Below are 14,558 nucleotides of genomic sequence, written 5' to 3'. Positions count from 1 at the left end.
ATCAACAGTGAGTAAAACCTCTGACCCTGAACTAGAACAGGAGCAATTATTCTGGCCTAAGCCTTGAGAGGATTGGTGGGTGAGACAGCAGGTACCAATCATGGGGGTAAGTGGCTGCTAAGAGCTCAGCCAGTAAGGCAAAGAAACCACAATCAAACTCATAAGTCTGAGGCAGACAAGGCCCAGGTGACCCTAAAGAACTGCAAATGACCTCCAACTGGAAACTTGTGCTGTAGAGAGGTAACATCTTCATGTAGAAATGCTGCAACTTTCTCTGTCTGTTTTATTGGACTTTACCTCCAAGAGTCAGAGAAATGAGAGAAAGTAGAGGCATCAACAGGGACCAAACTTTACCACAAATACATGGCCACCAACGGGCTAGCCATACAGAGAGCAAGTAGATATATGTTCATAAGATCAGAAAGGAGCGCAGTAGAAACCTTTCCAATTTGTCCATGGGATCATTGAATTACATATCATACTGAGGAATAATAGTCTTTTTGGCCAACATATAGATAGCCCCACCATCTAACTTAAGGATAGTCAGTGCGTCATCAGTGAAATTAAACAAATTTATAGTAAAGAGCCAAGGCAGTTCTTAGTTTATCTCCCTCCCTTTGCACAAAGGTCATAAGTTGCTTAGGTAAAGGGAAATGCTGGGGGATGCTGCTACAGATGGTTTAATTTTTTACCAGAACTTTGGTTCCTTCTTCTACACAGAGCACAGCCTTCGCATACTTAAAATTGCATTGCATCTCTAAGTGGGAAATGGGCATGTGCTCGACCTTAAAGGCACAGTACACATCCTCATAAAGCAAACAGTGAAGAAAACAAGGAAACACAAACAGAATATCCTAAGGTAAGCAGGGAATAAGCAGTATCCTCCTCCACAAATGAAGGCAAGGCAATTCTAAAACCACCTGACCTAGAGGTACTGGGAAACTGAAGGCAAGTCAAGTGGTATGTACACCCTGCAGATCTCATATTTTACCTGACAGAGAAACTAGAGAGGTAAAAGTTACTGGAGCCATACAGTTTAATCTGAGACTCAATATAGACAGATCTCTCCCCACCTTCCATTAGAACTACAAGTGAATACTGTTCAGTGGCTTTAGATCCAATGGAAATCAGGAAAAAAACCTCTATCCATCCGTCTTGCTGGAAAGGAGTACATCAAAGTGAGGCCAGGAGCAGAAGCCATTCGTTTTAGAAGCATTACCACATCAGGGAGCTTGGCAACTGCTGCTGTTCGTTCGTGCAATGGTTCTTTTGAAAACTAAGAAAATTTCTAAAATGAAGAGTAAATACCGGTGTCATTTCAATGCAAGTTTAATATTAGCCACACTTACAGGAAGCATAGCACAAACACTGCTCTACTTAAAAGAGCTATATCCAAATAACATTGCTCAAATTACAAACTGGGGATAGTGGATGAAAATCAAGGTAGATCCTCCTCCTCCTAAGCTACTAATTCAAAACCTAGTGTGATATGAGGAGGACAAGATGGTTGGGGATTGGAGAGGAAGGAGACCACTGGTGCAAATCTGTCACTTACTTGAGGTTCTTCTCAACAAGTAGAATAAACCCTTCTGGAGCTCAAGATCAGCCATCCACTATGGGGATTAAGCAAAGGTATTTTATGAGGAGGGATCATATGGACAATCCAGGGATCTGAAGACCCAGCTTGTTGCCCAACATGATAAACTCACTTGAGGAACATAGACAACCCATGCATATCTTGGTCAACTCTTGAGTCATACAGGACTTAACAGAGGGATCAGAAGTCCCTTGATGGAAGACACCTCCTTGACTTCAGGTTTGCATATAAAAAAAAAAAAAGTTCAATCCAACTTCCACCATGGAGGCAGAAAGAGAACTGAGGATTCTAGAGGACAGGCTAGAGAGGGAGGAACGTGATGAAGCCTTGCATTACTGGTGTTTATACATTCTGCAGTGGGGAGAGACGTCCCATATGTCACAAATTATAGGCTCTCTCAATCCAAGGAAGAAAACACTAAGCTTTCCAAAGAAATGGTTTGTGTAAAAAAAAAAAAAAATAATAATAATATATATATATATATAAATAAATAAAAGTTACAACTGGGGGTGAGAAGCACATGCGCGTAGGTTGCCGCACTCATTAAAATAAATGCATCTCAAAGGGAAGCACTGAATACAATGCTAGCCTACTATAAGCATTTGATGACATTCAACGTCCTCATACAATGCGTGAGGAAGATGAACGACAAATAACCAAGTCAAACTCTGTCGTACTAATTGACATATTGCTGCATCTACAAAATGGCAATGTTTTACATTGTAGGACTAAAGACAGGACCAAAGCACCCAGACCACTTCATTGAGATGGTGCCTGTAGTGGTCCTTCAATAAAAACAGGACAGAATATATCAGGTCTGAAGAAAATTGACAAAGGAAAATAATGTAAATAAAGCAATCGAAAAGCTTCAAAGCAACTCTTTTAGATCCAGAATTGCAATAATTACCGGTACATACAATTAACAAACACACAAAGCTACATTAAGACAGCTCAGTTATATGTACTGTGCTGGAGTGTAATAAGATGTGTGCATAGTAAACACAAAAGCAAGTTTATCAAGCTGGATTTCAGAGGTGAATTTGGTTCATGTAATAGCCAAAGCAACACAGTAAATTAAGCCAATGATACACCAAAGCATCTCATTCTCTGGGTGAAATGTACTAAGCTTTGTTAGGCAGCATGTGTTGTGCTAATCAGTATAATATTAATAATATACAGTGTTACTGTTCACTGTGTGAACTAAAAATTACTAAAATTACTCAAAATGCCAGGGAGAGTAGAGACACCCAGCAGGCGTTATGTTACATAGTGCCAGGCTAAAACATTACAACTATTATTCCTATCGTTATCACTTGGCATTAGTTAAGAGATAGAACAGAGAGCATATTGTGTTATTTTTCATTATAGCAATCCATTATCAATGAAGTATAAAGGAAGGCTAGCAATGTGTTTGTACACTAGATTAATACTTATTGGGGTGTTTTGTATTCATTACAGTGTTAACTTACGTAGTCCCGTTGTGTCATTATGCATGCATAATGCCAGTCTACCAGATAAGTGGGCATGTATGCAGCAGCTTTGATCATGCCAATTACTGCAGCTGAAAATAAGCTACGCAAAATAGCAAATGCAAACTGATTGAAAATTAAGGATCAAAACATGCTACATAAAGCAAGAAGCAAAGTATTGTCAATTATATGGCTACTTGCATCTTTAAAAGCGTCTATGCTTATAATTTGCTGAATAGGTTTAATTTTGATATTTCGTTCTAGTGAATGGTAACCCAAAATGTATCCGCTACTTCCTGAAGTGTCTCTGACCCGAGGAGCAGACACTCCGGGCATTTATCAACTAAAAGTTGTGGCACGGCACTTTCACAGAAAGCTATGCTAGAGATCTATACATTCTAAACATTTTTACACAGCAGGGTTTTATGGGGAAATGTACAGTAATAATTATTCTTAAATCATCTCACCACTTATACATACGGTGGAAACAAGTTTTTGTCTGCAAAATCATGCATCTGACATCATGCAACATAAATATAGAAAAAAATAAAATCAGGATTAGATTTTTTTATAGCACTCTATCAGATGAATTTGAGCTCACTACATACACATAGTGTCCCTTTAATAATAAGCTATAGTCATAGAAGGATTGGTTTCTTATCTGGCAATACCCTTCACAAACATGATGTGAGATAACTGAAGGTGTGTCAGAAGATAATTCTCCATAATATATACTGAGTTTTATTGGACTACATCCCAGCCAATGAGTTGTATTAAACCAAAAAAACATAAACTGGAGTCATGAAGGCTAAGAAGACCGTTTTTTTTTTTGCCAACGTAAAATGAAACCTGTTGGCTTGTCTATAATGTATCTTGGTCTTACAGTATCCAACACCCATATAAGGACAACATTATTTACAGTATTTCCAAAAATCTCCCCTGATGCTTTGCTAGAATCATGGTTGTAAGAGTATTATGTGAGATGCAGTTCATGAGATTTGGAGCCATCTCCCAACATCAGGACACCAGTGGGGAGGGAAGCAGACAGGCCAGTGGTGTTTTCCAAAGCGAGACTTGCCCAGAAAGTCATATCCATGAGATACGCCAATCGAACAGGCCTACCAGTAAAGCAGTCAAGCCCAACATTACAGAGTACCATGATATTTACACAGTTGAAATGGTTGCCCCACCCTCTCCTGCTATTGTTTGTAAAGGCTAATATCTGCAAAAGTTCTATTTTGCCAATAATAATGAGATTTGCATGGCATTAATACACATTAGGCAGCTTGTCATTCATTCAAGACTGCCCACTGAGGGTTGTCGTATCTAATGATGCGCTCATGCTACACTTTTTGGGAACAGTTCCTCAGTGTCACCAAAAGCAGAACATTGGGTAAGAAAGTCAGTAGAGGACCAAAAAATCCGGACTGTCCTGCTGAATGTTGCCTACCCTTGGACTAATGTATTCTTCACCATCAGCTGATTACCACAATAGAACCAAATAAAATGCAAAAATGAAAGGGACACTACCAGACACCAGACCAATTACAGCTTAATGTAGTTGTTCTGGTGAGTCATTGCCTTCAGGCATTTTCATGTAAACACTCCTTTGCAGAGAAAAGGCAATGTAAACATTGCCTCCTAGGGACACCTCCAAGTGGCCATTCCTCAGATGGCCACTGGAGGTGCTTCCTGGGGCAGTGCTGCATAGTAGGCAGCACTGCCGTTCAGCAGCTCCAGGCTCTGCATTTAGATGCTAAATTGTTCTCATAGAAATGCATTGATTCAATGCATCTCTATGAGGAGCGACTGATTGGCCAAAACGGTGTTAAACACTATAGGATCAGGAATACATGTTTGTGCTCCTGACCCTATAGTGTTCCTTTAATGACCTACATCACATTGAACAATTTATTATATTCTCTTTTTTTTCTTTTGTGGTTCATTTAAAAAAAAAAAAAAAACTTAAAAAAACCTTAAAAAAACAAAAAAAAACACACTGTTCTGGTGGTAGTTTAGGTCTCTAGCATACACCTGCAGGGAGTAAATGAAGTAGTTTACATTTTTCTCCCTCGAGCGATGATCACAGTCAATCCAACGCTTTCCTATCGGAAAAGCTGTGTTGCACTGACCCAACTGTTTTTCTGAGACCACCTGAGCAAAATACAGTTTTACTCTGCTATTTTGGAGGAAGCACCTCTGGTGGCTGTCTGAGTTACAGTCACTAGAGATATTTCAACCTTGCAATAAAAACATTGCCGTTCTGCAGAATGGAATTGCTTTGCCCTGCAGTATTAAAAAAGGAAGACAGGAAACCCAGACCACTTCATTGAGATGAAGTGGTTTGGGTGCCTACAGTGCCCTTTAATATGTAAATCAGTTTGTATTTAACCTTTCTACTCCAATTACATTCATCACATGCTGTAATTACCTTTTCCTATACACTCAGTACCCAAAACTTAATGTATAAATTCATTTTAGGACTATGCAATTTGCAATATCTCCAAAGTATATACCATTGGAGAAGGCTACATTCACGTCACATATTCTAATATACGTGAATAAACCCAACAATTCAGAATATGGGAAAACTATACAGTCTGGCTCATTCCCACACTTATAGTACTAAAAGGTATATACAAATCAGATTCCTTGGGTACCAAAATGTGCTCCAGCAGTGAAGAGGTTAGTCCCACTTGCAGGATACGTGTGAATAATGTGGTTGCATTTCCTATTTTCCCCTGGTGACTCAGATGTGCGCAGTGCACCTGCCAACCTTTCCTGCTAAGCCAATAATTGCCAATTTAATCTTTGCCTCTTGGTATCACTCATATTTAGCCCTTGCTGTGCCCTGAATACATCTTCATTCATCTGGGGGGCCGCTCTTGACAATTAGAGTGTTAGCTTCAGCTAACTAGGGCAGTGGGTTTTGCAAGGCCAGGGAGACAATTATTAGTCTATTTTCCCATCGTGTAGTGGGTGGTGGGGGGAATCAAGAACCTGTGACAATTGCACAGAGTTATTTTTCTCCTCTCTCCTCCCTCTACCCTTCCCCCAGCCTTCCTTCACCTTCAGAAAATTTCACATTATCGCAGCTTTACAACCACATTCAAATTTTCCATGTTCACAGGGACAGAGGCTTCTATTTAAATGATAATGAGGGACAATCCATTCAATTGAGCGAGGGAGAAAATCCATTAAAACACAGGCAGCTCTTAAGCTGGGTCACGAAACATTAAAAAAAAAAAAAATCTTTCCCTCCTACCTACCTCCCTTTTGGAAACCATTATGAAAGACCATGTATAGATTTTTACACGGCCCAGGACATCACAAAAGATTAAAGGAACAATTAAACAGGGACATAAACAATATTTATATGCCTGGGGACAGAGGTACTGCGTGGAGGAAGGGTAAGCATTAAAAAAAAAAAACGCTTGCAAGTTAACTCATTTACAGCAGTGCTGTACCAAAGGAACAGATGGGAAAACATTGTTAAATTTGGTTTGACACTTGCTTAAAAGCAGATCAAGATTGATGAATGACAAACTCACATTGGATACCATCACTCTGGTGCTTACTCAAAATGATTTCAGTGCACAAGCTCTCCTGTAAGACCTATGCCTCTCTGCCAAGTCAAAATAACATATCCCTGATATACGCCAATCGAAACTGCCAAACAGTAAAGCACTCTTGACCACCACATTAAAGAGTACCATGATTTTTACAGTTGCTATGGTTACCACACACTCGCTTCCTCTATTATTTATCAAGGCTAATATCTGGAAAGTTCTATTCTGCCAATATTCATGGCGAGTTTTTATTTGAAATGTGTGTTTATACTCCTTTTGCTTCATTTTTGTAGTCTGTGTATGTTGGAGGTTCCCCTGTTTAAACATGATTGAATCAAAAAGACAACAGGAACTTTGCTGACAGTCATCCATGGACAAGACTTAGGATAGATTGAGGAATAATATGACTTGGTATCCAGCCTAAGACATCATAACCATCCTATTTCTGGATCATAATAAGACTACTGTTCCTCATCCCACGATTTTGCTATGGAGTAAAAATGCATACAGAAAATCCCCCCACCCCTTTTCTTCTCCTTCCCCTCCCATCACTTTTGCCTGTCAGAGCTGTCAACTCAAATACAGCTTTAATCTGCCAGGAGCACTTTTCTCCTGACATTTTTAATAAATACTTTCAGCTCTTAAACACATTTGCAGCAGATATCTGCTTTCCCCCAATGCAACGTCTCTTTCATTGCAGAATAAAATAGCAGGGGGGCTAAAAGCAGAAAATTTGTTTGGGAACCAATCCCAGTGGTACGATAATTGATCCGGCTGTGGTGTACAGTGACTTGGCGGGCTACTACACCGTACAATATCTTCTACTGTCCTTTTCTCCTCTCCAAATCCCTGGTCATGGTGGGGACAGGGGCTGGGTAACACAATAAATCAATGCAAAACACAGGTCGGATTGCCTGTACTGATTTTAAACCATATTTAAGAAGGAGGTATAACTGGCAAGATTGTAAAAATAAAAGTGAGGTGAAGAATTCCTATATTTCACGATCTAAAACAAAACAAAAATACATCGATTTCTGGGAGATAGCTGGTTAAATTCAAATGTTATTGTTTCGCAAAGCTTGGAGACCTCTCCCTCCCCTGCTCTGCATTCTGGAAAAGAGGCAGTGTTTTCAATTTAAAATCTAAATTAGCAGTCCAATTGAATCTAGCTGGCATAAAGCTTTTCTTGTGACAGGCTGTAGTTATGAAGCATATTTTACATTAATAGAACTCAACATGAGTCCCACGTGTAAGGTGGTAGCGGGAGGGGGTTATGTGCTCTGCTATTGAAATGTTAAATCCAATATCTCAAAAACTGCAGGCATTTGATTCCCTTCTCTTCTGCTTCCTTAAATCTCTCTGGAATAAGGGGCAAAACCAGTTTTAATTAGTCACAGGAAAACATGCAGTAAGGAGGGAGCCATGCTAATTGCTAGCATGCCGGCTTCCATGTCAATTTAGTACTGATATGTCACTGAACGCCAGGATCCAGACATGGTGACATCATTATGGCTGGTTTCTACTGTGAACATGTAATAAGAGAGGTGTCTGGCTTCAATATTGGCTAGAACATCGAATGCATCATGCATAGGATATACACAAAGGTGTGTGTCTCAAGAGGGGATGGGAAGGAAAACACAACAAAACCAAAGATAACCTTTACTGCCCTCCATGTGGTTGATTTTTTGCCAGAGGCTGGCAGGTGGTCCAGGAGCATTTCATTTTATTTTGATGTTGTCTCAAGGTTTAAGTATTGTGGGTATGGTCTCACTGCAGGTACGTACACAACTGGGATAGGTTTTCCACACATTGCTGTTCACAAAGACCTGGTGAATGCCCTACATAATGGCAAAAAATAAACTTGCTGTTTATTTAATAAGAGATTCTGTGATTACACTTAAAAGAATGGCAGAGGGAACCAGTGACTTGTCAGCTGAAGACCTACATCTATCCTCTGCCTGTATTCCCACCTATGATGCTCGCCGTCAAGACTTGTCTAGACTCTAGGGGTGCACCGTTCCTGTGGAACTCCCTTAACTTCTCCGTTAGACATTCACCTAGTCTTCATTCCTTAAAAAAAATTAAATACTCACCACTTCTGGAAAGCTTATCAATTAAACTGTTAACAGCTTCCCTTCCCTGCATCTTGATTCCTCTCCTGCAACTATCATTATAAAAATTAAAAAATACCTGCCAAACTGGTCTGTTTATAAATACATGTCTGTTAGTCCTCCTATTGTACAGCGCTACAGAATTTGTTGACGCTTTATAAATAACAACAACAACAATGTCCACATCTGGCACATGGAAAAACTTTTACTGTATTCCCAAAGAACTTCCCTAGTAATGCTGCAACGTGGGCATTTGAAAAGAGAAGAAAAACAAACAAAACTTGAACATATTTAGCATTAAATATTTAAACTGTTGCAAAATGCTAGTCAAGCAGTTCAGAAACTGCTGTAAAACATATGCCAAAGAAATGCTAAAGTGCTAGAGATACAGTACACAAATGTAGAGCAGTTTTTATCTTCTTTTATGCTGGGGAACGATCAAGTCCTATAGCTGCCATATACATGCTGACTAATTTAATATCTAGAAATAAATCCTTGAAGTCAATTAAGACCACTATGACAACATATTCAATAAACACTAAGGGGGAAGTTAACATTGTTATGTTGAACAAAACAGTAAATCAATCAACAAATAAACATTTTTCAAAATTCAAATTGTTTTCAGTAAATTTCAATAAGAATTGATGTTCAGGTTGTATTTAGATCTTTGTTCCTATTTTTGTAGGCATCTTACAGCTCGCTAACACTGAAATAGGTCAAAGAGAAAGAAAAGATATGCATGCACTGAGCATTGATTATGCATTAGCTTCAAAGGGACACTATAGTCAGCCATACCACTTCAGCTCATTGAAGTGGTCTTGGTGCACCATCTCTGTCACATTTACTCTTGCAATGTAAATCATTGAAATTTTAGAGAAGTCGAAATTACCTTGCAGGACTAAGACTGCCTTCAGTGGCTGTCAGACAGCCACCAGAGGCACATCCTGGATGCTGGCAGACTGAGCCCCTTAAATGATGAGGGAATTCTTCAGGCTCTGTATGAGAACATTCAGCATCTGTGAAATCCCCATAGGAAAGCATTCAAGCAATGTTTTCATATGAGGAGAGCCTATTGCACTTGCCGTGCGTGCACATTAGGTCCTCCCGGCTGATTATGTTGAAGGAGGCGAAGCGCCAAATCGGGAAGTAAATAAGGAGTCATTTGTTTTTTTTAATCTGTTATGTAGTGGGGATGGTGGGAGCACAAGAGGGCTCTATATTCCAAACACTATATAGAATCCCTTTAATGGCCAGGCATTCATCACAAGTAAACATGTGACGCACTTATCGGCTGCAGTTTGTTTGTGTATGTCACAGGACACTGGACAACTTTAAAAGTTTGTATGCAGTTACATGAATTTGAATAAAAGATTGCATGGCACAGTATTCGATTGTAAAGTTCCTTAACCCGCTTGTGCATTCCCACAACTCAATCCTTTATATTACATACTGTAAAGTGCACCCAGCAATATGTGATACTTGCGTATGGAAAACGATACTTACATCACTTAGGCGGTCATGGGAGCTGCTATGTTGGGAACTCATTGCTTCTCTAATGCTGCCATCTTCACTGTTTTTGCCATTTCTGTTCCTAGAGACCTTGATCTGCAAGAAAAAAAAAAAAGCACATTTAGTTTAAATGTACACAGAGGATATAAATAATAAATGTATTCTTTGCCAAAGCGCTTTCCAGTCCTGCACTTGTTGGCCTGCTTAACATGACAATATAGAGAGCTCTATAAGAGTTCATAATTGAATGGGAATTTCCATTAAAACTTAACTAGATTTCATTTGATTAAATATATATGGAAACCAGTGAATGTGTCATTTTTATTCTCCTGTGTGTAGTGGCAAACCATTTATTTTTACATTAGCTGCTCAAAAGCAAATTAAACTTCACTCCCCTCCCCCGAGTCACTAAATGAATTAAGTTAGCAAGAATTGCTTAAAAGCTGCTGCAAACGGTGACCTCTATCTCAGTCTTGTGCTTTGTGCTCAGCAGTCAAAGCATTATAGTGAGCAGGTATAAGTGGCAGTATGTGGCTTAATAGAAAAGATATGTGTAGCAGTTATTTAGTTTATTATATCACCATGAAACTTGGAGATATAAAATGTCAGAGAGATCCATTATTTTGTTGCACGTCAAAGAAATATGAAAAATGGCACCAGAACATAAACATTAAAAATGGCGCACACACACAAAACCTGAACATACAAGAAGACGAACATTATGCATTCGGTACATAACCACCAATGTGTTTTCACAACACTACCAAGATGCAATGCAAGATATGCAAATAAAGACAAATAGCATGATTAACATTTAAATCAATGTGGAATTGAGTGACTACTTTCTCCCACAACAACTTATTAGTGTCAAGGAAATGTAAAAAATACACCACTCATTTTAGTAATGTGGCTTGAGGTAGATTCATTACCAGACTATAAGCACCTGATGCAGTGGTGGGCTGCATACATCTTGGCCATTTATGCATGTCTAAATCTCTAATGTTTTAAATATATAGTACTTTGTTATGTGTCCTCTTGTTTTGCCTTGTATTTCTTGTCTTGTACTCCCAGTTCATGTACAGTCCTGTCCTGCCCTGCCCTGTTCATGTTTCCCTCATGTCTTGTGTTCATGTTCTGGGGTTCTGCTTTCTGTCCTGCTCTGGTGCTGGGTTTTGCTAGTCTTGTCTTGTTATCTTGTTTGGTGCCTGTTCTAGTCTTGCCTTGTTTCTAGTACTGGATACATTTCTGCTGCAGAGCCTCCCTATCCAGTTCCTGGGAGGTCTGCATATCCTCAAGCATCTGGGATCCGCAGAAGCTGCATCAGGGCCCTGGTATGTGGCCGCACAAATACTGGTGCTCAACACCAGGGGGTGTGTGGTTACCTTGCACCAGGCCCTGATAGTCCATTTCCACGCTGTGACTCCCATCATCATCAGGCAACTCAGGGGTACCATATAGCTTCATGGCTTCCTTACCCATTCCCCCTTCTTTCATGTCTTCTTTTTCTCCCATTTTGTTGGTATAGATAAATAAAACTATTTGGTGGTGCACATATCAAATTATTAAGCAAAGACCTTTGTATATATAACCTGCCATCTGCTTAAATAAAGTCTTTCAAACTTGTACAGCAAATGGTGGTAAAACAAATGTATTTGACCATTCTATGTCGCTTCCTCCAAGCAGACATTCCCATTAAAGGTATTGAGGGTATCCACAACCTGTTTTACAATATTGTGGGCCACAAAGGCTCTAATTTGTAAATAGGGAAAATAGTCTCCTAGAGTTAAATTAGCCTATAACTGCAGTTCAGGAATACTAAAAACAGATTTCTATTTATGCACATAAATCTCTGCATCCAAGTATTTAAATACAATAGAAATCACCAGCTCTTATCTCAGACAAATGGCCTTATTACTCAGAATGGGGCTCAACGGTGAAAGAAAGGATGTAAGCGAGAACTTAACACAGGCTGCATTCCAGATACAAAAGGAGTTAACTATAGTTGGGCAAATGGTGTATAGGATTGTCCTATGAGTCCTTGGAAGCAATATGTAACATTTTGGTAGATCAGATTCCATAAAAAGATTCTTAATCTACCCATCGTCTCCTGCTAGAGGGATAGTGTTACGTGATTACCTACACTAAATGGGCCTATAGGTAATACATAATTAGGCAATCCAAGACCTCCTGCTGATTTTGGACAAGTGTGTTGTTTTTTTTTTTTTTTTTATTAAAAACATACAATATATATAATATAAACGTGAAAATAGTTGGGCAAAGCTATAGACAAACTACCACTGTAATAAGTCACAAAGCAAATGTAAAGATGTTCAATTCAATGGCTAACTAAAAAGATATATGCACATTTTATGGCACTCAATTGAACAATGGTGGCCAAATGGCATAACCCTAGTTTTTGCAGAACTACAACTCGCATCCTTAAAAGAATAACTTTAAAATTAAATGACATGTTTCAGGCTACATGTGTTTCTTACTAGGTTTAGACTGACCCACTCTTTTGTAACAAAAATAGGAAGCTTTTCTAATACAGTACCGAGAAAATAGCATCCACTTCGCCCACAGTGAGAATCATGTTTGGTTATCTCTGGTCTAATTAGATGCAGCTCAACATATACGCATGATGACAGAAAACATTAAATTCTTTCGAAAACTGAAGGAGGAAGTGATGCCTCTAGTGGCTGCCAGTATGAGGGTCATTAGAGGTATGTTCTCTGACAAATGGCAATATTTTTATATTATCCAAGTAAACGTTTAAGGCTGGCAAAGCATAATAAAACTTGAAGTCGTAGAGCACCTGAGATTATGGTCACCCGCCGTGTAGAAAAATGTGAGGTCCCTGGATCATTTCCTTATCCTTTCTCACACTCCCATTTTACACACATTACACACACACTCTGCATTCATTATATACACAGTACACACACACACACTCTGCATTCATTATATACACACTACACACACACACACTCTGCATCTTCTACACACACACACTACACAAGCACACACTGCATCTACTACACACACACACTACACAAGCACACACTGCATCTACTACACACACACACACACTACACAAGCACACACTGCATCTACTACACACACACACTACACAAGCACACACTGCATCTACTACACACACACACTACACAAGCACACACTGCATCTACTGCACACACACTACACAAGCACACACTGCATCTACTACACACACACACTACACAAGCACACAGTGCATCTACTACACACACTACATCTACTACACACACTACACAAGCACACACTACACAAGCACACACTGCATCTACTACACACACACACTACACAAGCACACACTGCATCTACTACACACACACACTACATCTACTACACACACACACACACTACACAAGCACACACTGCATCTACTACACACACACACTACACACTGCATCTACTACACACACACACACTACACAAGCACACACTGCATCTTCTACACACACACACACACACTACACAAGCACACACTGCATCTACTACACACACACACACTACACAAGCACACACTGCATCTACTACACACACACACTACACAAGCACACACTGCATCTACTACACACACACACTACACAAGCACACACTGCATCTACTACACACACACACTACACAAGCACACACTGCATCTACTACACACACACACTACACAAGCACACACTGCATCTACTACACACACACACACTACACAAGCACACACTGCATCTACTACACACACACACACTACACAAGCACACACTGCATCTACTACACACACACACTACACAAGCACACACTGCATCTACTACACACACACACTACACAAGCACACACTGCATCTACTACACACACACTACACAAGCACACACTGCATCTACTACACACACACTACACAAGCACACACTGCATCTACTACACACACACTACACAAGCACACACTGCATCTACTACACACACACACTACACAAGCACACACTGCATCTACTACCACACACACACTACACAAACCCACACACTGCATCCACTAATCAAATACTCTCACTGCATCCATTACACACACATATTCTTGAAAACACAAGTTCTGTCGGACGTATATTTTGTGCATTTACCTTAAACCTTTAAGGACGGCGGGCGTGCTATGCCGTCCTTGGGGACCCGGCTCTAAACGTCGGGGGGCGGCATTGCACGTCCCCGCCGTCCTTTCTACTTACCCAGTCGCCGGCGATCGCGGTGTGGGGACTCACCTGGCAGCCCAGGGAGTCCCCCTCCT

At 39.9% G+C, this 14,558-nt stretch overlaps 1 protein-coding gene across 11 annotated transcripts in view; it reads right to left on the bottom strand.

Moving 5' to 3' along the window:
* Positions 1–14,558, bottom strand: part of FBRSL1 (fibrosin like 1) — a 505,865-nt gene that overhangs the window by 225,055 nt on the left and 266,252 nt on the right. For all 11 annotated transcript variants that reach the window (XM_063454406.1, XM_063454397.1, XM_063454402.1 and 8 more), the window contains one exon: positions 10,250–10,351. In XM_063454406.1, coding sequence (XP_063310476.1) covers positions 10,250–10,351 — 102 coding nt within the window. The remainder of the gene's footprint in view (positions 1–10,249; positions 10,352–14,558) is intronic.

This window comes from Pelobates fuscus, chromosome 5, assembly GCF_036172605.1.
Source record: "Pelobates fuscus isolate aPelFus1 chromosome 5, aPelFus1.pri, whole genome shotgun sequence".
NCBI classification, from domain to species: domain Eukaryota; kingdom Metazoa; phylum Chordata; class Amphibia; order Anura; family Pelobatidae; genus Pelobates; species Pelobates fuscus.
The sequence above is the reverse complement of the archived record's forward strand: the minus strand, read 5'-3'. Positions and strand labels throughout refer to the sequence as shown.